Source organism: Acipenser ruthenus, chromosome 41 (genome assembly GCF_902713425.1).
Source record: "Acipenser ruthenus chromosome 41, fAciRut3.2 maternal haplotype, whole genome shotgun sequence".
NCBI classification, from domain to species: Eukaryota; Metazoa; Chordata; class Actinopteri; order Acipenseriformes; family Acipenseridae; genus Acipenser; species Acipenser ruthenus.
Window position 1 is genome coordinate 9,075,690 of NC_081229.1, and position 27,886 is coordinate 9,103,575.

Genomic DNA, 27,886 nt, shown 5'->3' on the forward strand with positions numbered 1-27,886 from the left:
TACTAAAACACAATACTAAGTTAGTCTAGCAATTTCTGTAGACTAAAGACTTGTGGTATTGTACTAACTGGAACAAACATTTTAAAAAATCCAAAAATGTATTTACAACTTTTATGAAACTGAACTTTTCAGAACCAAAAATTATATAAAATGATTTGAAATCTGGGGAAAAATAAAAACACATTTTGCAAAACATTTGCAACAAAACCAGTTGCATCCTTCTTTAACTTATTCAACTTCACGGCCTATTTTATATATAAAAAAGAATAAATAATTCCAGTACGACATTCCAGTGTCTCTGCTTTCAGCCTCTTCCACAGGGAAGGAAGCATGCAATCTGCTTACAAGTGTATCCCGTGCAGCTGTGCGCTGCAGAGTCTCTGTGGAATCCCTCAGCCATCCTCCACAGTTTCAATACAATGTTTTATACACTCTGTGAAATAAAGTTTTTCTCCATTATATAATTTTGCACGACTACTGGCCATGATTGCCTTCGTATGAATGTACTGAGAAATTAAGCTCTTATAGGCTATACCTAAAATAAGTAGTCAGCAATTCTGATTAGATTTACACCTTTTATATTCTACAATACACCTTTGGTCCTTTAAACGAATGCATGTGTTTTGTGTGTGAATTAAATAATGAGGACTAATACAAGTTTTGTTCATCCTGTAATGCAGATTCGTTAATGTTGGTGGTGTTTTAGGACAATTTGATTATGCATGTGAATTTGTTTTAAGACATATTCTTATGCAATTCAGTATTTACTTTTGTGCATAAATACATTTCCATACATAATATTCTTAAACTCAAAAAATGTAAATTAAAAAACAATAATTAAGATGGTAGGTTTCTTTAAAAAGAAAATCGATCTTGTAATGAAATGTAACACTCGTAAAATATATCAGCTGGGGATCAGCTAGTCCTGAACCTTGTTCCCCATCTTTTATTGCAATTGGTACGAAGTTAGTACGCAGCTGGAGATGATCCTGAGATAGCAAGATTAGCTAGTCCACAACTTAATACACAGCTCCATACGAAGGCCCTGTCCACACTACATAACCGATCTGGAGAGCCGTACTCAATAATGTTTTAATTAATCCAGCTCAAAGCGTCCATGCTGAAGTATCGTTTCATGTTTAGTCAGGCTTTAATGCCTCCACACACTATTAAAATAGTTTGGTTACAGTTCCTAGCAGCGCAACGAACAGTGGAAGTGGATACGATAGTATCCCACCATGCACTGTATTTTATTTTAAAATAATCTGATATGCTTCATATTAATAGAGGTGCATATTGCTAAAATGAAATAAAACAAGTATTTTGTAAAAAGTAAATGCACACACACACACACACGTAGGGCTTGAAGTTTTCAGGTTTTATTTGTTATCGGGTGACGTCCCTTTGAACAAATTGAGCTGATTCTGTTTTCATAATTAACTCAGACAAAAGCTGTAATTAAAAAACACAATCTTTGTTTTTACCTTCATATCTTGCTTGAGCCTAATTCCGGTCCCCTTCATTTTATTTCAAACGGAGCTGACAAATCAGGTGAATTGTTCATCCCTGATCCTATGTTTAACTCGCATTTCTTTTTTGCAGTGACCTGTGCTTTTGTTATTTTCCTCACTAGTTTAACAGAGGTGTCCTGACAGCTAAGGATAAAAATGAATACCCAGTGGGGAGTGTGCACTGATAGCAAGTCCTTCAGGTGCCTGTTCTGAGTATTTCGCCAAACATATCTGAAAGCATTTGGGGATACTGGAGGAAACACAAAAGATGTATTTCGGTATTACAGCGTCCACACTTCTGACAAACCGCACGACCTGATGCGATCTAATCTAGAATCCGATCTCTCTGACAAACCGGGGTGTGGAGTGTGCCAGAACGGTGAGGTATTCGATTCTTTCTTTAGCATGGTTTCGTATTAATCAAATCATCCAATCAGCACACACCGGGTTTAATTATACAGTCAAGTCTCATTAGAACTCAGATTACACACATTTCATCAGAACACAGCTTTTTAACAAGGTCCTGGGCTGATTGTAATAATCTCACACAATACTCCTGATAAAAACACAAGCTCACTCGTATACACACACATTTCATTTCAGTTTGTTGAAATGTAAGCAAACACTTAATCTTGTATACAGTACTTGGTTAACTTGATAATATACTGGCCTGTTTCTAGGATTTTTATGCAGAAATGGCACAGAGTGAGAGACTTGCCAGCAGTGAATAAAGAACAGAACTCCCCACTGTGTCTGCAGAATTCTGAACAGGATAGAGAAAAGCAACGTGTCCTTTGTTCATTAACACACACATTGTGTTCAGGGGCTGGCGTGGGTGCAGTAGATTGTTGTATGACTTATATTGTAACACTTGAATGTATTTGTATTTGCTTGCGATTGTATTTGCTTGCGATTGTAAGTCGCCCTGGATAAGGGCGTCTGCTAAGAAATAAATAATAATAATAATAATAATAGTAGATAAGCCGTGCCATAGACTCCTCATAACATGAAGGTTTTCACTGATCCCTTAACAGAAACTAAACATGTTAAAACCACACACTAATCAGCATTAATACTGAACAGAAATGTAAAACAGGGGTAAAAATCGAGTTTCAGTGTCTACACAGCAGCATTTCCTCAGGACGGAAAAAAAGGTTTGTGTCAAAGCATCTTTTGCATCTGTATTTATCTATACTACAAGATAAATAAATCCCTTGCAAAATCTGTAGAGGGCAGCACCACCACCATGTTTATTTCCATTACCATACTGCATGTTCTGTTATTTACAAAAGCAGCACAAATACAAGCATGGACCATGCACATTGCAAAGTTACACATCGCACAATATTCACTTATTTATGACATAATACAGCCATGGGACACTATCATTTTTCATTAGTTTTAGAATCGTGATGAATTTACAAGACAAACCCTCCAGGCGGTTGTCCAGTAAGGACGGTGCAGTCTTGTCTCTGGGATGCTACATACCGGGGTCGGGATACTCGTTCCCATCAATGTATTTATTTTCAAGTCTATGCAGTTTAAATGCTAAACCCTGAAACTCAGAGTTGAATTGCATTTTTATCATATAAAATGCATGGTCTGATAAACAAAACAGTAATTACACAGGGATTTAATATGTAAGGATAACGTTTTTTTTTCTTCCTCATGATAGGACAGCCCCATTGAACACAGTCTTTAAGGTTTCTCTCCTGTGTGAATTCGCTGGTGTGTTTTCAGGTTTCCCGCCTGAGTGAAACTCTTCCCACAGTCAGAGCAGCAATACGGTTTCTCGCCAGTGTGAATTCTCTGGTGGAAAACAAGGCTGTTTGACTGACTGAAACTCTTCCCACAGTCAGAGCAGCGATACGGTTTCTCTCCTGTGTGAGTTCGCTGGTGTGCTTTCAGGGTTCCTGAGTGACTGAAACTCTTCCCACAGTCAGAGCAGCGATACGGTTTCTCTCCTGTGTGAATTCGCTGGTGTGCTTTCAGGTTTCCCGCCTGACTGAAACTCTTCCCACAGTCAGAGCAGCAATACGATTTCTCTCTGTGAATTTGTTGGTGTAAAACAAGGCTATCTAACCGACTGAAACTCTTCCCACAGTCAGAGCAGCAATACGGTTTCTCTCCTGTGTGAATTGTCTGGTGGAAAACAAGGTTGCTTGACCGGCTGAAACTCTTCCCACAGTCAGAGCAGCGATACGGTTTCTCTCCTGTGTGAGTTCGCTGGTGTTTTTTCAGGGTTCCTAACAGACTGAAACTCTTCCCACAGTCAGAGCAGTGATACGGCTTCTCTCCTGTGTGAGTTCGCTGGTGGGAAACAAGACTGTCTGCCCTACTGAAACTCTTCCTACATATAGAGCAGTGATATGGTTTCTCTCCTGTGTGCATTCGCTGGTGTGAAACAAGGCCATCCGTCCTATTAAAACTCTTCCCACAGTCCGAGCAGCGATATGGTTTCTCTCCAGTGTGAGTTCGCTGGTGTGAAACTAAGTGTCCAGACTGACGGAAACTCTTCCCACAGTCAGAGCAGCGATACGGTTTCTCTCCTGTGTGAGTTCCCTGGTGTATTTTTAAATGTCCTAACTGGGTGAAACCTTTCCCACAGTCAGGATATTCTCCAGCGCCCGCCCTCGCTTTAGCTGCTGGACTGGAACCTGGAAAATATGAACAGGAAAGAAAGTAAGAGGGACTGCTTGTAGGCAGGACAGCAGTGTGGAGTAGTGGTTAGGGCTCTGGACTCTTGACTTGAGGGTTGTGGGTTCAATCCCTACTGGGGGACACTGCTGCTGTACCCTTGAGCAAGGTACTTTACCTAGATTGCTCCAGTAAAAACCCAACTGTATAAATGGGTAATTGTATGTAAAAATAATGTGATATCTTGTAACAATTGTAAGTCGCCCTGGATAAGGGCGTCTGCTAAGAAATAAATAATAATAATAATGTGGCTAGGTGGGGGAGTGGATTAAAGCATGTGAATTTCAGCTGTGGGGGCTTGCACTGGGGTACACCAGTTTGAAATAGTGAAGTTAAACTTAACGAGTAAGTAGCGGGGTTCTGAAAAATACACGTCTCCACGTGTTGCTACAACTGTTTAAATAACATACCTGTCATTTCTCTTTTCATTGTCAACATCCTGACAACCTTTCACACTTCTAGTTTTAAAGTCTTGTGGTGGAGTGTCCCTCCCCTGTTTATTATTTATTGATATTATGATTTATATGTTTATATGACAGCGAAGGCCAATATTATTTTGTTATTGTTTTATATATTTTTTTTTAAAACCTCGTGAGGATGCGTGACTGATCAGCTAGTGATTTATTTAACTAGCTGACAGTCACGCATCCTTATTAAACTCGTTCAGACTACGGCCGAGGGGTAATGGGTTCATTAATTAATAGCTAGTTAAGCCCTCGGCCAGAATATAAAGGCCAGCAGCTGTCCACGCTCAGGGGAGAGGGTCAGAGGAAAATAAAAAGAAACGATTGCCACTTAGTGTGAAGCATCCTGAAGGTACTCGGATCTGTTTGTTTGTTTCTATTTGTTTGGCCAACGTGCCCTTTTGTTTAAGTGTTTTTCGTTTGTGCAAATCTTTTGTTTCTGTTTAATAAAATACTGAGCACCGTAGCGGCTCAGTTTCACCCACCATTCCTTGTTTTGGTTTTGTGTCCCTGGTCCGTGACGTCACCACACCTGCGCATGGCAACCACTCTGTCACAAGTCTGTTTCAAAGCTCTTTTCACAATGTCTGCTCTAGTGCACTGATAGTGTAAGGATTATTGCCCACATTGTCAAACAGGTAACACGGCAATAACGATCCATGACATGGTACGGAACACGGAACAAAAAAACAAAACAAACAGAGAGCACTTATGCTTTTTTGTATCTCTCTTCCTATAGTGATTTACAGGACAGATCTCACACCCCAGTGCACTAGAGCAGACATTTTGAAAAGAGCTGTGAAACAGACTTTAAAGTTATGTTGAAAATGTTGTCAGGATGTGAAAAGAAAAATGACATGCATGTTATTTAAACAGTTGTAGCAGCACGTGGGGACGTGTAACGATATATTTTTCAGAACTCAGCTACTTGCTCTTTAAAAAGCCTGAAGCGAAGCCTGATGCTGGTGAAACCGATCCCCGAAATCAAAATCTGCCTTCAATGTTCTCCTGTAATGTTTCAGGTCTATTTCCTCTACAATTATATCTTTTTCAACACCATTAATTGCACGTTTACAACAATATTCATATATCATTATACATTTTTACATTTATAATGATATCTACATTACTTTAGTGTTTCTCCCCCGTGCTCTAATACATACACCCCCCCCCCCCCCGAGCAATGGCAACATGCTAACTATATCTGAAGTTCACCAGTAGAGAGTCCTATCTTTAACTGTTTGGAGTGGTACAGGAAAAACAAATAGCTAGTAATGTAACCTACATGCTCCGTCCCTCCCTCTCAACCACACTGTGGATATCACGCAATCTAGAATGACAATGTCACAGCTACTGGGAGTCACTCACCTGCTAGACTGCATTCTGAATGGGAGCGCCCGTCTTCCTTTCCACCTCCTTGCGTGCTGTTGGGAGAGCCTTCCTCTCCAGCGCCTTGCTCTCTCACACAGATTCTCTCCAGCACCACGCTACACTCCCGCAGGCGTACAAGCTCCAGCTCAGGGATGTTTGGTTTGAAGTCCTCAGATTCTTCCTTCACTGGTTCCATGTGGACAAACTCTACTTCAGAGGGCTCCTGTTTAATATGGACAGTTTCCAGCACCTCTTCTTGTTTCACAGGAAGGAGTTCTTCTGTCTGGGGGATCTCAAATTCATTGTGCTCAGCTTTAATCTCAGAGACCTCTAGCTGGCTGCTGTCACATTGCATCTCACAGAGCTCCTGTTTAATGGGGAGGGAAGCCAGCCCAGAGAACTCCACTCTAATGGGGACAGGTTCAAGTTCAAGGAACTCCTCTTTAATCTGGACAGATTCCATCTTCACACTGTCCATGGCAGCACACGGGATTCTGTTTAGTAGCTTCTGGGGGGGAAAAAAAGCATTTATTTATTATTTATTTATATTCAGTGCTACTAAAGCTCATTCAAGGGGCCGACAAATCTGGCCTTAATAGCAGGGGTGGCTTTACTATTGAAGGGACAGAATTTCTTACATGTTTATAATACCATAAGTTGTATCTGTCTAGAGTCTGGTTTGAAGAATGATGAATGAAAGTTGGAGAGCTGAAGATGTTTTTTTTTTTTTTAGCTGCATCTCTGACTGGGAAGAGGCTTTCGAAGGACGCTGCGGCGAGCTTCAGAGTATCCACAGGACAAAATAGAAAATAAAGTGGCTACACAGGTCGGTATAGCCTCGAAAACAGTCAATAAAGACAATAAAGGACTGGCAGCTGCCAATCAATGTTATCTCTCAAAAATAATAAATGCCTTTCCGCGTCTCCTTCTGTCGCCCTCTCTCCTCACACACAGCCTCCGAGTGAGCTGTCGAAGCCCCGCCTCTCTCCTCACACACAGTGTCCGAGTGAGCTGTCGAAGCCCCACCTCTCTCCTCACACACAGCGTGCGAGTGAGCTGTCGAAGCCCCGCCTCTCTCCTCACACACGGCGTCCGAGTGAGCTGTCGAAGCCCCGCCTCTCTCTTCACACACAGCGTCCGAGTGAGCTGTCGAAGCCCCGCCTCTCTCCTCACACACAGCCTCCGAGTGAGCTGTCGAAGCCCCGCCTCTCTCCTCACACACAGCGTCTGAGTGAGCTGTCGAAGCCCCGCCTCTCAGCTCGAGCTGCACGGCTTCTCCAACACATTTTAAAGATAATTGATGCTAATAATATATCTATAAAGAAATATTTTATGTCCACATGACTCAGCATTAAAGAATATATATTATAATTATTTACCTTGTATACTTGTATTATATATATATATATATATATATATAGTCATTGTAAAAAAAAAACTATGTTAATGCAGCAGTTAGGGTTGAACTCATTGCCACAAAAGCAAGGAAATGGGGTTTTTAACCCTTACTCTCCATTCCCATCCCCACACAAGCAACCGCAGACTGCTGTCATCAGGTAAGACAGAGAACATGTTGCATCAATGGATCTACATGTACACTTCAACACATACACCAGGCTGTAGAACCGTATCAACCTTATAAAAATAGAGCTATATTTGCAGCTCACGCCTGGTATGAAGAGATGGCTGCCAAGTGCACTTTGAGGGTCGTCAACCATAGACCCGACTGGGAGGGACCAGAGGTAATCCAGGATGCTCGCCACCCCGCAGGACAGGGGGTCTAGCTCCATGCCCTGACACCAAATGGAAAATCTCTTCAATTTGAAGGCGTAGCACTGGTGGGTCGACTGCTTCGGAGATGCCTGAATGACATGCAGATCATACTCTTTTTCCCCTTTAATTCTGTCCGGAAGGTGTTTAAGCTTCTCCTACTCACCCGGGTGGTATCCTCCTCGGCACAGTCTTGTGACGTCAGATCTTACAGGCTGGAATCAAGAATCGGTGTGTCATGTGCCAGGGGAGGTCGTGGGTTATTAGATGTGCATCACATACCACTCCTAGAACTACGGCTACATGTGAGTAACCCTCATTTCTAGGGACGTGGATAAGGTGCACTATCCACACTTATGGCAGACTCCTAGCAGTTCTCTGGGAGGAGGGGTAAAGGCGCACACCCCCTATTTAGGAAAAAGAGACAGTAAGACTGCAAGACAAGCATCACAGCGTAACTCAAGGTGGATATGGTAATGGGAGGCACAGGTGTGTGCTGACTTCCAGGTAGCAGCCCTGCAGACTTCTGGGTAGGAATGTCCCTGGAAGCAGCCATTGAGGCAACAGTGTATGGAATGAGCCTTATGGTTATTTGAATGCTTTGAAATGTGCATTGAGACATGTCAATTACTTGCATTCAGATCAAAAGTGCATGCAAATACAGTTCTATTTTTGTAGTTGATACAGTTCTGCAGCCTGAAGTGTGTGTGTGTTGAAGTGTGCATGTATATCCATTGCTACAGCACCAGTGGACCATGATGATGGATCTCTCTTGTGTCATCTGGAAAGAGCTGCATGTTCTGTGTCTTACCTGATGACGGCAGTCTGTGGTTGCTTGTGTTGTCTGGTTGCTTGTGTGGGGGTGAGAATGGAGAGTTAGGGTTAAAAACCCCAACGCCACATTTCCTTGTTTTTGTGGTGATGAGTTCAACCCTAACTGCTGCATTAACGTAGTTTTTTGCAATGAATTTCCTTGCTTTTTGAGGAGACTGTTTGTATTTTCATTATAAAGTACACCTCTTCTGTGGAGGTGTTCCATACATGACTGCTGCATTTCACCACATTGTATTAGACATGTTAATGCAAAGAGTGCAAACTCAGGAATTCCAGAAGAATAGTAAAACAATGCTGATCGTTTGGATCCACACAGTGTTTGAAATCTATGATGCATAATTGTAAGATAAGAAATGAAGTGTCTCTTAAGGATGCTTCACACGAGACAGCATAAGTGACTTAACGTAATGTAGCAGCCCTTTACGTCAGTTTAAACAGGTTTTAATGCACAAGACATAAGGTTCATTTCACAAGGTCTCAAAAGGACTTATGTTTTGCCCATATTAACTTCTTTAATTGTCATCTGTTAATGAAACATTTATAATGCAATCATCATTAACAGTAATAAATAAATGAATAATCATGACCACGAAACAAATGTAAATAATTGTTTTTACAATTGAGAGCAAGGATTTAACATATTGCTCATTCTCAGAACTGTACATAATTCTATTAAATTAAATGTATTGTTAAACTGCAGTTACAATGATTATTACAGTCTGGTGTTACACTGCAGTTACAATGATTATTACAGTCTGGTGTTACACTGCAGTCACAATGATTATTACAGTCTGGTGTTACACTGCAGTTACAATGATTATTACAGTCTGGTGTTACACTGCAGTTACAATGATTATTACAGTCTGGTGTTACACTGCAGTTACAATGATTATACAGTCTGGTGTTACACTGCAGTTGCAATGATTATTACAGTCTGGTGTTACACTGCAGTTACAATGATTATTACAGTCTGGTGTGTGACTGTAGTTACAATGATTATTACAGTCTGGTGTTACACTGCAGCTACAATGATTATTACAGTATAGTGTTACACTGCAGTTTCAATGTGATTCTGTTAGTCTAGTGTTAAACTGCAGTTACACTGTGATTGTATTACAGGGTACTGTTAAACTGCAGCTGCATTGTGATTACTGCTTTTTTGGTGTTAAGCTGCACTAACAAAGCGATTCTGCATCTCCGTTGAAAATGTCACAAAAAAACTGGGTCTATTAAAAGAGCTATATATTATATAGTCCGTATATTATATTTTCGGCAGTTTGCCTGCACCTCAAAAAAGTACCTAGCCTCAAATATGGCAATAATATTAAACATAAAAACATCGTTACCTGATTTTCGATTGATCTCCCCGGTTATATTTTAAATGGAATCGGTCTTGTTGATGCCGTCATGCCTGTTTTTTCAGCAAAGGGCCTGACACACCCGTTCGTTTCAAACAGCTAATAATAATAATAATAATAATAATAATAATAATAATAATAATAATAATAATAATAATAATAATAATAATAATGTAGCTTAAATGATTTTTTTTTACAAACTGGTATGCAATATCGTATAACTAAATATGTAATCCTCTGCAGGCTCAGTCTTTGTGTAATGCTGTTTGAGAACCGACGCGGTGTCTTTGACAGGCCAGCGTTCCCGGATGGATTTTGTGGGCGTGCTCCTCGCCGTGTCTCAGCTGCTCCGTCTCTAGCTCCATACAGGCAGAGCCGTCAATTCTGGGGCGGGGGTAGAGTTTAATAATAATATGGTAATTGTAGCAATACTTTAAAACTGTGAATATTGCCACATTGTTTTTAGTTTTAGTCTGACTGTAAGTCGCCCTGGATAAGGGCGTCTGCTAAGAAATAAATAAATACATACATAATAATAATAATAATAATAATAATAATAATAATAATAATAATAATAATAATAATAATAATAATAATAATATCGGTAGTTATTTAGTCAGGAAAAACGAACCAAAGCAGAGACCCAATAACGGGCAATTATGTGTTTAAGAATTATTATTATTATTATTATTATTATTATTATTATTATTATTATTATTATTATTATTATTATTATTATTATTATTATTATTACCGAGCATGTGCATCATCTATTAAAAAAACAACAAATTCGGAAATATGAAGAAAGTAACTTAAAAATGTGATTTTCCTTTTTGGAACTGCAGATGAACCTCGTCCTCAGTGTGTCGGGTGTGGTGGTGTGCTGGATAGAGACAGTCTTTCCTCTAATTTAAGCCTGTATTTCAAATAGGCTTATTTGTAGCTTTTACTGCTGTCGGGAACTTTTTGGCTGTCCGTGTAGTTGCTGTTCTGTCTCGATGGCAGCTGCTTATTCATTTTTAGAAAGGGAAACAGTGATGCAGTTTGATTGCAGTTTTCTGATCCCACTTCAAATGCTAAACTTAAAAAATATATTGGGGCTTGTCTGATCTACTAGGATTGAAAAAACTAACTAGCAAGGTCGCATTGGCAGAGTGTCAAAACACAAGTCTGCAAATCAGAGCAGATTGGGTGCGTTCAAGAAGATTATTATGCGCAGATTCTGTGCAGAATCTGACCAGTTCATAGAAGATCACTGGCTAAACTGGTCAGATTCTGCACAGAATGATCTCCGTGAGCGCACCCATTGTCTATCTGGAGGCGGGGCGCAGAGCGAGCGCTCTTGTATAAAATCGGAACTGGGCTTGCCATGCAGGCAGTCGCTTACAATTTTCCTTTGCCGCTTTTAGTTCATGTTTTGGGATTTTTTTTTGTTCCTGGTCGCTTATGTCAAAAGCAAAAAAAAATAAAAAATTAAAACATAACAAACGTTTGTGATCAATGCATGCATAAAACACCAGGCCCGGTTTATCATCAAAGGTCGTGGTGTCGCTACATTTTGCTCAGACTCTTTAAAAAGTCCCGGTTTTCAGCCATTTCATGCAGCGCGACACACTCTAATACCTTTTGTCAAAATAACGTGAACACACGCTTTTAGTTTATGGCATCTGCAGTGAAAAAAAAAAAAAAAAAGGTAGTAGGTGCAGTCACCCGCGAGCGGTTGTCTGTTTCTTTCTTGAGAATACACAGTTCCTCCACGGGGCTAGGACTTGCCGCATCCCCGCTGTCGAGTAGACCTCGATGAGTCGGGTCTCGTAAACAAACAGTGTGCTCTCTCCTATCTATCTATTCTACCGTTATTTTTTGCTGTCTGCTTCAACTCGCCCACCGTGGCTTCGGCCCTTGAGTCCCCCTGGTGCACACTACGCGCTGACCAGGTGTGTGTGACCGCGCGTTAGGGCAGGCACAATGGCGTAGCTGCCCCTCTAGTGCTTCAGTACCGCGGCGCACGCGTAGCCTTTGGTACTTTGGTATGTCGGTGCGCAAGATGCTCATTGCACACGGCACACGCTGCCCAGCGCTACAGCGTCAGTGCACAGGCACAGCCGACTGCGACAGCTTCAGTGCACGAGCGCTCGGTGCTGCACGGTACACGGTGCACATAGTGCTGACCGCTACACGGGCATACGGCTCTGCACGGTACGTGGTGCACGCGGTGCCCATGGTACTTGCTGTGCACGGTGCTTGGTACACTTCGCTACAGCACTAGCGGGTGAGTGCACAGAGTCACACTATTAATCAGTGCTTGAGTGCAGTGCAAGCGGTGTTAGATGCACAGTCCATTGCACAACACCAGGCCCATGTCGGGCAAGTCGGGGATCCACCCCTGCATGCCCTGCAATGCACATATCCCGCCAGAGGATAAACATACCCTCTGTGCGCGGTGCTTGGACGTCCGACGTGCCACCTGGGCCCTCGAGAGGGATGTGGCCTGCAGCGTCTGTGCAGCTTTTCAGCCCCGGATGAAGGAAAATCGGATGGAGAGGACAGGAGGGCGAGTTCCGCGTCCTCGATGGCCGGATCGTCGATGGCTCTTGGAGCCCCAGAGCCCCACCATTGAATGAAGATGATTGGTCACATGGATGGTGACCAATCTATACGCGTAAATTTCACGATAAAAAATAGGAAGCCGTAAAGTTGCTTGCAACTCTAATTATTATTATTATTATTATTATTATTATTATTATTATATGATGTTGATATTATTGTCTGGTTTCACCATTGCATGTTCAGTTATTAGTGCTTTGCTTTGTTGGTGTATCGTATAGTAAACAAACACAAGTGTTTAGGTAAATTGCAGCATTTGTATTGAATAGCATCATTTCCAATGTAAAAACAGTAGAGAAAAAGTCAGACCCGCTGTCAATATTTTATGCCTCTCCAAATTTTGGGACCACCAGCTGCTACTGAACAATATATAAATGGGCTATTGATATTTGAACAGTACCTAATGTTAATTCGACTGTGAAAGCCGATAGCTGGTGCATGTAGTGTTGCAGCTGTGTTCACAGTAATAGACACCATTTTAAAGCAAGTGTAGAGAGACGGTCAATGCCAGTCAAGAGCTGAGCCATGAGTGGGTGAGTGCTGCGCCAGCAAGACAGATGACAGTATTGCAGTCTGGAGGACAGAGATTTGTGGGCTGAGGATCTGCCATACCAAAGACATTGCAGGACGACTGTAACCTTGTAACCTGTATCAAAGACATTCCAGGACAGTAACCTTGTAACCTGTATCAAAGACATTCCAAGACAACTGTGACCTTGTAACCTGTATCAAAGACATTCCAGGACGACAGTAACCTTGTAACCTGTATCAAAGACATTCCAAGACAACTGTGACCTTGTAACCTGCATCAAAGACATTCCAAGACAACTGTGTCCTTGTAACCTGCATCAAAGACATTTCAAGACAACTGTAACCTGACACGTAATTACAAGAGTTTAAATTGTTTAAATTGTCTGAAACTGTAAACTTTGCACTGTGTTATTGAAAAGAAAAATATAGAACAGAATTTTTAAAATGTTTTATATTAGTACAGATGTCAGCATAATTATCTGCATTTAACTTTTGTTTTCATTATTAAATAAAATCCATTTAGTTTTATTGTTTATGAACAGGGTGCTCAGATTCTGAACCGTGCGGCAGGGTGCTCAGATTCTGAACCGTGAGGCAGGGTGCTCAGATTCTGAACCGTGCTGCAGGGTGCTGAGATTCTGAACCGTGCTGCAGGGTGCTCAGATTCTGAACCGTGCTGCAGGGTGCTCAGATTCTGAACCGTGCGGCAGGGTGCTCAGATTCTGAACCGTGCGGCAGGGTGCTCAGATTCTGAACCGTGCTGCAGGGTGCTGAGATTCTGAACCGTGCTGCAGGGTGCTCAGATTCTGAACCGTGCTGCAGGGTGCTCAGATTCTGAACCGTGCTGCAGGGTGCTCAGATTCTGAACTGCGCTGCAGGGTGTTGAGATTCTGAACCACGAGGCAGGGTGCTCAGATTCTGAACCGTGCTGCAGGGTGCTCAGATTCTGAACCACGCTGCAGGGTGCTCAGATTCTGAACCGTGCTGAAACATCAATTGAGATTAATGGAAATTATAAAGTAATTTATTTATCTTCTCAGAAATAACTGCTAATATATATATTATTTCTAAATAATTATTAATTATTTAGAATGGTTAACTAGCTTGATGTTAGCATATAATCTATGCTAACACCAATCTATACATATTTCTATGTCATTCATATATATATATATACACACACACAGGATATTTATGGGTGTAAGTGTGTATGTGTGTGTGTGTGGAGGGGGGGGGGTTCTCATTTTATTACAAGGTTCTCACTTTTTATTTACCTTCTTAATCAAAATTTCAAGTTTCTCAGTCTCTAAAAAGCTTACAAGCAATGCTAGTAACATGGTGAGTGTGCATTTACACCATAGTTGTATAAACAGACCTAATACTATGAAAAAAAAAAGATTGAAATAAAAAGGGCAGCACGGTGGTTAGACCTGCTGCCTCACAGCTCCAGGGTCCTGGGTTCGATTCATGCCTCAGGGGTCTGTGTGTGGAGTTTGCTTGTTCTCTCTGTGTTCGCATGGGTTTCCTCCCACAGTCCAAAGACATGCTGGCTAGGTGGATTGGCTTCTCTAAACTGTCTTAGTTGCCCTGCGATGGACTGGGGTCCCGTCCAGGGTGTAGTCTTGCCTTGCGCCCCTACGTCTGCCGGGTTAGGCTCTGGCTCACCGCGACCCTCTATATGATTAAGTGGTTACAGATAATGGATGGACGGATTCAGACAATAAATATTAGAACAAAAAAATATTACACTATTGCCGTGTGTCGCAAACAATTAAAATTAAATACAAAATTGAAACTTCCTTTTTTTATCGTCAACATCATTTAAGTCTATCTTTTTTTACGTCTGGTGTTTGTTGTTCTGTTCTCTTTGTAAGAAAGATAATGCGTCTTTAAATGACTGCATGTCTCCATTTTAATACGTCACTGAAGCCCTTCTGTCACCTGACTCTGTCACATGACAAGGTTGCGTTCCGCAGTGAAGCAGCTGTGCGCGCATGGAATCCGTCTCCTTGCTTTACATCTCTATAGACTGGAGGGGGCGCTCTTTCTTTCTCTTTGAGGCAGGGAGCCTCTTCTTTCCTAGTGCTCTGTTAGACACCATTTGAGTTGAATGTGGAGCCCATTGTGCTTGTAAAGCAGCATTTCCAGCTAATTCACTGTTTGGAAAATGAGCCCTGTTCCTCGTAGCTGGTTTAACTAATTCAGGCTAATCAGACGTTAGCCGGATTCAATTAACCCGATCATTGAAGTCAAGCTCCGTTCCTCGACGGCAAATACAGGCTAAAACTGTCTCGTTAACTCGATTCTCACTTAAGGAATCCTGATAATTGCGCGTGCTCGTGCTACCTCAAAAGGGAGAATCGCAGAGCACTGAAACAATGATCTTCACGAAAGATGACGTCCAAAGAGAAGGCAACTTGTTTCAGACTGACTGAGCAAGAGCTTATCATGGAAAGTTTTGAGGAATATAAAAGCATTATCACAACTAAATGCAACAGTGCTGCTGCTGCTGCCAAGTCCAGAGAGGAAGCGTGGAAAAAAACTGCAGATAAGCTAAATGTGTAATTTTTCTAAAAATGCATTTTATTTTTTTATTATACAGGCTATGTATTTACCCCAATATAATTATTTCACACACGTCCAATTTAAATCTGCATGCTTGTAGTAATGGAATGGAACATGGACTGAGAGTTTGTTGCATGAGAATGGTGAGCTCTCTATTGTTTTGTCATAATTTGCCCTTGTTTTTTTAATATATAATACTGTAGTAATATGTTGTACTAATTAATCACCGAGTATAGGAATGCGCCACTAGCAAAAAAGCACATCCCTATGCATATAGTCTGTGTTCCTGTCAATGCACCGCTGCTTCGGGTGGTATGGGTAATGTACGGCTCAAGTAAATTTATTAGATAAATGACACCTTGCCGACCGAATCTATAGCGCTCAAATACAAAAACATCTGAACGATGCAAAGGATCTTGCTCGTTGATCAATGGGATCTCTAAGGAAGGGCGCTGTCATTTTAGAGGGGTGTGTCAAGTGCTTTCATTGGGTAGAAGTACGAGTTTTAATACACAGATCCGGCTAACTTTAAGTTATCCTGCGCTGAAGCAGGTTTAAGATTAAGGATGTGTTGCTATGGTAACTCAGTCGGCCAGACCTTAAGCTTGCTTCGAGGAGCGGAACAAGCCAGACTTCTGTCAAGTTATCCTGAGAGTGATCCGGCTAACTCAGTTAGCCAGCTACGAGGAACAGGGCCCTGAAGATTTGAAAATACCTTTTTTTCTTCTTTTATTTATTTATTTATACCAGTACCGAAAAAAAACGTAATAAACATTTCTGCATTTAGAAATTTAGAAGTTTAATTTGACTACAATTAATTTGTATAGGAGGATAAACTGGTTTCCATCTTCTTCCCCTGGAGTTTACTGCAGGGTTAAAAGCACTGCATCCGAGCTCTAAACTTGCTGAAGTGTTGCAATACCCAGGAGCTGTGTGCTAGCTGTTACTAGAGAGGAAGGTTAAGGTTAACCAGTATCTTGGAAAACAGGAATTCCATACAGCATTAAACAACCAGCGCTGAGAACGACTCAGAGAGGAAAAGTGCTAGAACTCGATTTGATACAACAAGCTTTAAATATACATTTTGCTCATTTGAATACAATTTAGACAAAGGTGTTTTTCGCATTGCTTACTATTGTGTTGTATAATTAATCAATCGTTCAATCAGCACACACCAGGTTTAATTGTACAGCCAAGTCCCATTAGAACTCAGCTTGGTTAGCGAGTGCAGCCGTTTCTCCTCCAATCTGCGGTTCCCACATCGCTTTCTCACTAGAACAATGACTTAATGTACTGCAGCTGAGCCCCCTTTCTAAATAGCCGACTTCCACCTAACCCTGGGAATGAATTGTCAGGCCACGCAGTACAGGGCACTCTGTTCCCTTTACACTGCATCCTCACAGGTCAGGAGGGAGATGTATCACCAAGAATCATTTTGTCTGCGACATCGTGTCACTGCCCATTTTCTGACACAATCACAGCGCAAGAGCGCTGAAGCGCATTTTTACCATTTAAAATGTATGCTCAAGTGATACACAAAACAGTATTTTCACAAGGATTCATTTTCAGAAGGATGCAAGGATAACGTTTTTTTCCCTCATGAGTGAAACGTCCCATTTAAGGTTTCTCTCCTATGTGAGTTCGTTGGTGTTTTTTGAGGTTGCCTGACAGAGTGAAACTCTTCCCACAGTCCAAGCAGTGATACGGTTTCTCTCCTGTGTGAGTTCGCTGGTGTGAAATAAGGCTATTTGACTGACGGAAACTCTTCCCACAGTCTGAGCAGCAATACGGTTTCTCTCCTGTGTGAGTTTGCTGGTGTGAAACAAGGTGACTTGACCGACTGAAACTCTTCCCACAGTCTGAGCAGTGATATGGTTTCTCTCCTGTGTGAATTCGCTGGTGTTTTTTGAGGTTGTTTGATAGACGGAAACTCTTCCCGCAGTCAGAGCAGTGATACGGTTTCTCTCCTGAGTGAATTCGCTTGTGTAAAACAAGACTGTCTATTCGACGGAAACTCTTCCCACAGTCAGAGCAGTGATACGGTTTCTCTCCTGTGTGAATTCGTTGGTGTGAAACAAGACTGTCCATTCGACTGAAACTCTTCCCGCAGTCCGAGCAGTGATACGGTTTCTCTCCTGTGTGAATTCGCTGGTGTGAAACAAGACTGTCTATTCGAATGAAACTCTTCCCGCAGTCCGAGCAGTGATACGGTTTCTCTCCTGTGTGAGTTCGCTGGTGTGAAAAAAGCTGTCCGGAATGTCTGAAACTCTTCCCACAGTTAGAGCAGCGATATGGTTTCTCTCCTGTGTGAATTCGTTGGTGAGAAACAAGACTATATGTTCGACTGAAACTCTTCCCACAGTCCGAGCAGTGATACGGTTTCTCTCCTGTGTGAATTCGCTGGTGTGAAACAAGACTGTCTATTCGACTGAAACTCTTCCCACAGTCCGAGCAGTGATACGGTTTCTCTCCTGTGTGAGTTCGCTGGTGTTTTTTCAGGTTGCTTGACAGACTGAAACTCTTCCCGCAGTCCGAGCAGCGACACAGTTTCTTTCTTGTGTGAATGCTCCGTTTTTGTTTTAAATGTCCTAACTGGATGAAATCTTTCCCACAGTCAGGATATTCTCCAGCGCCCGCCCTCGCTTTAGCTGCTGGACTGGAACCTGGAAAATATGAACAGGAAAGAAAGTAAGAGGGACTGCTTGTAGGCTTAGGGCATGTGGCTAGGTGGAGGAGTGGATTAACCCTTTGCGGTCCATTGCAATTATTCCTCACAGGTCCTTTGTCGGACTGGGTCCGACATCATTATAGCAACGCAATAAACGGGTGTCTAGTCGTTTTTTTTCTCCGGAAAAAGCCGAGAAAACCATTCAATTGCCGAGTGGGAGCGACAGGAGCAGAGACAAGTCGAAAAAAAAAAAAAAAAAAAGGCGTCTCTCATGAATAGTCATACATGGTATCAGGTATCAGATAACGGGGGCGGTCTGAAGTAAACAAGTTGGGTGACTGAATCAGCGCACAGAAAACACAGACATTTGCAGAGATTTTTTGAGATGTTATAGTAATAAAATAATGACTTGGATCGCATTATTGAGGAGTTTGGTGATAAAACGAGTGATCAGGAGATGATTGATCGGTATGTACGACTATTATTATTATTATTATTTATTTCTTACATAGGTGAAAGCGATAGCGAACGAAAGGGTGGGGCGGGGCTGGAGATGCCTAGTGAGTGCTTTGTTGATATGCAGGGCCATTTAAACCCATTTGACTGTGAAAAAAAATACTTTTAAACAGCGCGTCTAAAATTAACTGCGCGTGTGAAAATTAATTAGACCTGGCGTGCCTGACGCGCAATTAATAAATGGACCGCAAAGGGTTAAAGCATGTGAATTTCAGCTGTGGGGGTTTGCACTAGGATACACCAGTTTAAAAAAGTAAAGATAAAAACTTAAGACCTTTACTGTGTCTAAAGGCAGTCAGTAAAGAAACCGAGCCCTGGGATCAAATTCTGCCTTCAAAAGTTCTCCTGTAACGTTTCAGGTGTAGTTCCTCAGACAGTGGGGCACAAACCTTTTATACACCGTCCCATTTTCTTAGCATACATTTTTTCCCAGATTTAACCACAAAAAGTCCAGATTCAGCTAAATACATGAATGTTAAAAGAACAAATGAAGTTCTGAAATTTCTAAATGTTAAAAAGTACACATTTCAAAACTTTTATGTATTTATGTATTTAGCTAAATCTGGACTTTCTGTGGTTAAATCTGGGAAAAAAGTACTAGTGTTTTTTTTTTTTTTTTGGCGTCCCGTACATGGAAGCCGCCGTTCCGTCTCTGTTCACTGCAGTGACACTGACACAGTTCTAGTCCTAGAGTGATCGTCAACGGCTCATTCGAAAGGTAAGAACTAATTAGCTGCCATTTATGTATATATTTAAAATGTGGTATCCTTTAAAAAAAAAACTGACTCTCTGTGCCCCTCCTAGGGTGGAGCGTCGCACACGTTCCGCCCCACTGCTCCAACACACGCTACAATTATATCTTTTATCAAAAGCATTACATTATACATTCACAATAATATCCATTATTTTTACACTAAATATTTATAATGATATATACAGCACTGCAGTGCTTCTCCCCTTGATATAACACCCCCGCCCCCCAATCCAGAGCAATGGCTACATTATATCTGTATCTGAAGTTCACCAGTAGTGAGTCCTATCTTGAACTGTTTGGAGTGGTACAGGAAAAACAAACAGCTAGTAATGTAACCTACATGCTCCCTCCCTCCCTCTCAACCACACTGTGGATATCACACAATCTAGAATGACAATGTCACAGCTACTGGGAGTCACTCACCTGCTAGACTGCATTTTGAATGGGAGCGTCCGTCTTCCTTTCCACCTCCTTGAGTGCTGTTGGGAGAGCCTTCCTCTCCAGTGCCTTGCTCTCTCACGCAGATTCTCTCTAGCACCACGCTACACTCCCGCAGGCGTACAGGATCCAGCTCAGGGATGTTTGGTTTGAAGTCCTTGGATTCTTCCTTCACTGGTTCCATGTGGTCAAACTCTACTTCAGGGGGCTCCTGTTTAATACGGACAGTTTCCAGCACCTCTTCTTGTTTAACAGGAAGGGGTTCTTCTGTCTGGGGGATCTCCAATTCATTGTGCTCTGCTTTAATCTCAGAGACCTCTGGCTGACTGCTGTCACATTGCATCTCACAGAGCTCCTGTTTAATGGGGAGGGAAGCCAGCCCAGAGAACTCCACTCTAATGGGGACAAGTTCAAGTTCAGGGAACTCCTCTTTAATCTGGACAGATTCCATCTTCACACTGTCCATGGCAGCACACGGGACTCTTTAGTAGCTGCTTGGGGAAAAAAAAAACACATTTATTTAAACAGTGCTACTAAAGGCCATTCAAAGGGCCGACAAAATCTGACCTGAACAGCAGAGCTGGCTTTACTATTGAATGGACACACAATTTCTTGTAATAACTTAATTATAGCAGAGGATTGAAAGGTGGCGAGTTGAATCTGATTTCTTTTAACTGCGTCTCTGACTGGAAAGACGCTTTCAAAGGATGCTGTGGCAAGTTAAAGCTGCTGCACAGGTCTGCATAGCCTTAAAAATAGTCAAGAAAATCTTTAAGGACTTGCAGTTGCCAATCACAAAATGTTTCTCTCAAATACACAAAAAATGCCTTTGCGCGTCTCCTTCTGTCGCCCTCTCTCCTCACACACAGCGTCCGAGTGAGCCGTCGAAGCCCCGCCTCTCTCCTCACACACGGTGTGCGAGTGAGCTGTTGAAGCCCCGCCTCTCTCCTCACACAAGGCCTCGAGTGAGCTGTCGAAGCCCCGCCTCTCTCCTCACACACGGAGTCTGAGTGAGCTGTCGAAGCCCCGCCTCTCTCCTCACACACGGCGTGCGAGTGAGCTGTCGAAGCCCCGCCTCTCAGCTCGAGCTGCGCGGCTTCTCTGATCTAGGAGGCTCGCTTTGTCACTCGAGTTCACCTACAATACAAATATAACGGCTGCTTTTCAGACCGAACGCATTTTAAAAGATAAACTTTGCCAATAATACATTTATAAAGAATATGTGTGTGTGTGAAAGCAGCATACAGGAGAGGTGACGATGCCTTAAAATTTTTTATAGAGATTCGTTTCGTTATTAAGGAAGTTTGCCTACAGTAACGAGTTATTTTTTAATTAGGTGAAGACCTTTTCACAATGCAGCTCTTACAATCAACCCATGTTACAGTTTTAGTTTAATGTCCCACAAGTTAAACTGTGTGGAGGGTGTTTCGATACCTCAGTGCAGTTTGGGATCGCTGTGAATTCATATTGTAACGTTGAGTGAAAATAAGAAGCCAGATGACCACAGGTCCCCACACAACACAGCCCACTGCAGCATGCAAGCTGCCTCTTTGTACACAAAACCCTGCGTAGACATGTCATCTTTAGACATAACAAGATATACAGTGTAGACATAACAAGACTGATTACTGTTAGGTGACCAGGCGTCCCGGTTTGGATGGGACAGTCCCACTGTTGGAACACTGGTCCCAGTGTCCCCAGAATCTTTTTTGGGATGCTCATTTCATCCAGTTTTTCCCCCCAGTGCATCGTCGCGTCAGTAATGGAATAGTTTATTCTCATGCAGGCTGCTGTGTTGCTACCATATATCTAACTTATTACAACACAATGACACTTGATGTGCATTAAAAAGCGGCTGTACAGCCCTGTGCAAATCTGGAGAATTACTGAAGAGTAAACATTCATATTTGCAACCAATCACAGAGAATTGCGGGCGGGTTTATCCACTCACTGTTGCTAAACGAACTGGCGCCATCCTCATCTGAATCTTCACTCTCGCTGCCTGAAGAGGTTAGACTAGGGCAGTCAAACATTAACGGCTCATACAGGTACCATTGTATTGTGTTGGAATTATTCTCTTCAGCTATGATATTTGTATATCTGCGTGCAAACAAGTTTGCTTCGTGTGTAGCTATGGGCGACAATCGTGGAAATCAACGTTGTGACGTCACATCTCCGTGCCATGTCTATAACACGGTGCACTGAAGCTTGTCGTGGTTTGAACACTTTACTTCAAAACAGCCATCACAACAATAGGAGGGGCTGTAAAATATGACAGAAGTACTTGGAAACATTGTCTATTGAAATAAGTCTATATTCACTTTCAGTTCACCACTGATACCATAAGTAACATATAACACAAAATAATTTATGCTAGTTGTTTTCACATTCGTGAAATTCAGAACACTTTAAGTATAATTTTTTTTAAATAATGAAATACAATAGTTTCAGGTCTCCAGGTGCGCATTTAATTTCTTTAAAAATATTCACATTGATAGTTGCAGTGTATAAGATACTGTGATAAAGAGAGAAAGGATCAATGTTGTAAATCTCCCTCCTGACCAGAAAGGGCGCTGTGTACAGTTGATGGTATGCTTCCTCCTAGATGGACTGCCTTGACGGTAGGTGGAAACCGGAAGGTGATCATATTAGGGGGAGCATGTGTTGCACGTACACAGAAAGACTCTATTGCACTCAGCTGCGGGACGGCCCTCTACTGGAGAAACCATGGCGACGGGTTGATTGCAGGGAGGGCTTTGTGGGTACAAAGGGAAGCAGCTACGTCAGTACACCGTCTTGCGCCGACGTGTACAGACAGACGGCCGGAGCCTGTACTGTTTATCTTCTTGTTTTTCGTGGTTTGTGTTTTTCGTTGCAGAGGAGGAGTGAGCCGCGGAGGGAGGTCTACCACTAGCAGTCACGAGAGCACTTCCCTGCACAGAACCGCACTCACGGACACCACGCTTCCCAGGACCCGAGCACGCACACTGCCGTGCATGGAGGACGGGGGACGGGCAAAGTCCAGTTTATTTGTTTTGGGTTTGCAAGCCCGCCGTGTACCCCCCAATACCATTGTTGGTAAAGGGGAGGATTGCTTTTTGTTATTAAAATACATGGACTACTTTTGGGAGAAACACTGCCTGGACATTCCTTTCATTCACTGCACCACCTACACCTGACGACAGATACAAATAGTTTAAAACAACTGCAGAAAAAGAATCACTTCCCGTTTCATTTGACCTTTCTTCTTTAGAAAATAAAATAGCTGAATCAGCTGCCTAGAGGGAGGATACATCTCTTTTAAATTTAGTGACCCCTTATTTTTATTTCTGTGTTAAAAGCACTGTAGAAGTAATATATTTTATCTTGCTAAGTTTAATAAGTGTGATAGCTATATAAGGTATTTTATAAAGTATTTTACTTCATCACAGCTATTAGTTTAATAGAAGAAAAACGACACATTGATAAAAAATACACGTTTTTCCTTCAGCAAAAGAGGCAAAGGTCACGGCTCTAATTAGGGGGGGCTGGGGGGGGGGGATCAATCCCTTTAAGTGTCTCCAAAATAGCTGTATTTCCAAATGTCCTTTTAAACATGTTTTAAGCCGACAGGTATCACTTAAAACAGAAAGGACCCTGTTAAAATCACGCTAGTTGTATGATGATGTTTTCTGCCTTGTCTGCAGTTTTTCTGTACCAATCAATGGTAATGAGAAAGCGTCTCCTGACAATCTGAACACTTCTCTGCACATTTTCCATAGGCCAATGCTTATATTAAGGAAAATTACATAGTATTGCTTTTGTGAGTAAAGAAATGACAACATTTCATTTGATCAGAGAATCTTATTACATCTTGATCCATGTCTCAGCCTATACTGTTGACTCAAATTAATAAATTAGCCTTCTAAAATGTGTAGTTATCTAATTCAGATTGTCAGGAGACCTGTCTCATGATCATTGATTGGTACCGAAAAATCTGTGTAGATTGAAAATAATGGACTAGGCAAGAAATGTCATCATGCAATGAACATGTTCTTAACAGGGTCCTTTCTGTTTGAAGCGATACCTTACACTACAGCATTCAGAGAAACGTAGAGGGTTTGCCTGCCTGGATTACTATTTACCAGACTTAATAACTACTTCAGAAAGAAATTCCTGTTTCTGCAACCAGGGCAGCTTCTAAACAACTCAGAAAAGCTGATTATCAGTGAAAAGGTGGGGAAGCTTCTGGGTGATGCAGTGGCTTCAGTTATTGCACACAGTCAAAAGATATAAGAACATAAGAAAGTTTATAAACGAGAGGAGGCCATTCAGCCCATCTTGCTCTTTTGGTTGTTAATAACTTATTGATCCCCGAATCTCATCAAGCAGCTTCTTTAAGGATCCCAGGGTGTCAGATTTTGAATGCTTGGAATCAGATCACCGCATAGTCTTCTCTGTTCAAGACTGAATAGATTAAATTCTTTAAGCCTGTCTGCATACAACATGCCTTTAAAACCAAGAATAATTCTGGTTGCTCTTCTTTGCACGCTTTCTAGAGCAGCAATATCCTTTTTGTAACGAGGTGACCAGAACTGAACACAATATCCACGATGTCTTACTAATGCATTGTCAAGTTTTAACATTATTTCCCTTGATTTAAATTCAACACTTCTCACAATATATCCGAGCATCTTGTTGGCCTTTTTTATAGCTTCCCCACATTGTCTAGATGAAGACATTTCTGAGTCAACATAAACTCCTAGGTCTTTTTCATAGATTCCTTCTTCAATTTCAGTACCACCCATATGATATTCATAATGCACATTTTTATTGCCTGTGTGCAGTACCTTACACTTTTCTCTATTAAATGTCATTTGCCATGTGTCTGCCCAGTTCTGAATGCTGTCTAGATCATTTTGAATGATCTTTGCTGCTTCAACAGTGTTTGCCACTCCTCCTATTTTTGTGTCATCTGCATATTTAACAAGTTTGCTTACTATACCAGAATCGAAGTCATTCATGTAGATTGGGAATAGCAGAGGACCTAATACTGATCCCTGTGGTACACGACTGGTTACCTCACTCCATTTTGAGATTTCTCCTCTAATCAGTACTTTGTTTTCTACATGTTAACCACTCCCTAATCCATGTGCATGCATTTCTTTGAATCCCTACTGCATTCAGTTTGAGAATTAATCTTTTATGCAGGACTTTATTAATCTTTTATGATATTTAATACATTGCACCACCTTAAATAGTAATAGTTTAATAGTAGAAAGTGGCTGAAAAAAAATCCTAGTATCTATTAATCACAGCACACTAATGATCCAAGCAGAAACTGCAATAGAAAAATATATACAGAACAACTACCATGTCATATTAAATGGTAAGAAATTAAATATTTAAAAAAAATCTATTAAGTAACCTTTTAATAAATAGAAATATTGAGATATGTAATATTTTGCAGATCAGATACTGGAGAATAGCAAAGAGAGAGAGAGAGAGAGAGAGAGAGAGAGAGAGAGCGAGAGAGAGATCTGGAAAGTGGAAATCAAAGAGAAGATGCAGTTTCTTAAGCAAAAAAGGGACTCGTTTTTGCAGCAGAAATCTCGAATTTGATATTGAATTGTAATGTAACAGCTTTGCTTCTTGTTCAGAAATGAAGTTACAATGACAATAAGATAATTTATTCACAAGCATTTAAGTAAAAGATTCCACAGTGCATTTATTTTCAATGTGATATGATTTCAAACGATTACAAAGTGACAATAAAAGCCACAACACGATTGCACAACATTCACAAGCACACTGGGGGCAACGACTCGATCACTCAGGACAGACAAAACACGGACCAGCGACACAAAACGATACAACACAACACGTAGTACAGATCACTATTACATATTGTTTATCTTACGTCTATATGGTCGATTTATCGTAGTTTTGTCACATGCCTGTGGTAGTACAAAATGACTATACCATGCGAAAACCCAATTAATTAGTTACATTAAATTACTTATCGTGCTGAAAAGCCTATGGTGTACCTGTAAGTACAGCTACAGCGATAGCATCACATACCTGTGCTGGTACAGAAAGCACTGACCGAGCTGAAAACACCGCGGCTCACAGTAATACAGCAGCAGGCAGAGGCTGTTTGTCACACAGGTCTGACTTCAAAGGAAATTCAATCGGTCTTGTTGATGCCGCCATGCCGTGTTCATTTTACAAACAAACTCTGAGTCTGCCGCGTCCGAGCGCCGCAAAAAAAACACTAAACAAAACACAAAACGGAACTTACTGTTTTAACATCATCTGCTGCATTTAGTATTTTTCTTTCTCTGCTTCTAGCGTTTGTTGTTGTTTATCTTTGAGTTCCAGTAGCGCAGGATTCTACACCCTGCGAGTCTGCGCATGCGCTGCACATTCCAAAAGGAGCTGCGCAGAAGCAGACCCGCCCTATAAACAATGGAAGAGCGCCAGCCGTGCAAGAGGGGCTTTGAGAGCCAAGTGCAGGATTAGTGAAGGGGATACCGCCACCTGGTGTGGGGGTGTGAAATACATGCGAAAACAGCTTGCAGAAATTACAACGTATTATTGTAAACGACATACATGTGCATATATCACGCGTTTGCATTTAATTCTCGGATGTAACTAGTAAAACCGATGTACAGACCTATAATAAAATAATAATAACGATCCGGGCACCTGCAGCAATGCAGGATTTGTTGTCTGTCCAGTTCGTTTGTCCTGCTGCTGTCCAGGATATTGGTTTTCAAATAAACCTGTATTAAGAATTAACAGCGTTTCCCCGAGTCCTGCTTCACAGGCATGACAATGTTACTATATATATATGTATGTGTTTATTTATTTTCCGAGGTTGCTGTAATTGTTGAAGGTGGTGGACCCCGAAGGGAAACTCAATTGCTTCTATCTCTTCTGCAATGGCAAAATCAATGAAGTTGGTCGCCAGGTTTGCTCGACTGTTCTGGGAAACCTCCTAAATCTGTCCCAGCTCCGTCAGAGGCAGACTCCCGCATGTTTATATGACTGCACGTCCCCGTTTAATACGTCACTGAAGCCCTTCTGTCACATGACAAGGTTTCGTTCCGCAGTGAAGCAGCATGGAATCCGTCTCCTTGCTTTACATCTCTATAGACTGGAGGGGGCGCTCTTTCTTTCTCTTTGAGGGAGGGAGCCTCTTCTTTCCTAGTGCTCTGTTAGACACCATTTGAGTTGAATGTGGATCTCACTGTGCTTGTAAAGCAGCATTTCCAGCTAATTCACTGTTTGGAAACTGAAGGTTTTAAAGACTTTTTAAAATTATTATGTATTTATACCACCACCTCATAACAAATTATATTATATATATATATATATATATATATATATATATATATATATATATATATATATATATATATATATATATATTGTCCTTGCAGAGCAGCTCAGCAAGTGGGTAATGTTAATAAACATTTCTGCATTTTGAAATTTAGAATTTTCATTTGACTCCAATTCTATTCATTTGTAGAGGAGGATAAACTGGTTTCCATCTTCTTCACCTGGAGTTTAGTGCGGGGTTAAAAGCACTGTATCCGAGCTCTAAACATGCTGAAGTGTTGCAATACCCAGGAGAGCTGTGTGCTAGCTGGAACTAGAGGGGAAGATTAACCAGTATCTTGGAAATCAACAGGAATTCTGCACAGCGTCAAACAACACAAATCAGCAGTGAAGTCAAACTACTTAACGCAGGCGTGTCGGACTCCTGGCCTCGAGAGCCTCTGATTTTCATTCCAGCTTAGGCTGTCAATTAGCATATG

At 41.6% G+C, this 27,886-nt stretch overlaps 2 protein-coding genes across 8 annotated transcripts in view; one reads left to right on the forward strand and one right to left on the reverse strand.

The window, feature by feature from the left end:
- The window catches only part of LOC131709038 (zinc finger protein 184-like), a 110,700-nt gene that overhangs the window by 9,724 nt on the left and 73,090 nt on the right, over positions 1-27,886 (forward strand). The window lies entirely within an intron of this gene.
- LOC131696721 (zinc finger protein 271-like) overlaps positions 944-27,886 on the reverse strand; it is a 35,793-nt gene continuing 8,850 nt past the window's right edge. For 6 of the 7 annotated variants that reach the window (XM_059010552.1, XM_059010553.1, XM_059010551.1 and 3 more), the window contains exon 3: positions 14,325-18,371. In XM_059010552.1, coding sequence (XP_058866535.1) covers positions 17,326-18,371 — 1,046 coding nt within the window. In that variant the 3' untranslated portion in view covers positions 14,325-17,325. Of the gene's footprint in view, positions 4,065-14,324; positions 18,372-20,069; positions 20,576-26,364; positions 26,659-27,886 lie in introns of those variants that run through there. The other variant, XM_059010554.1, reaches the window with a different exon arrangement.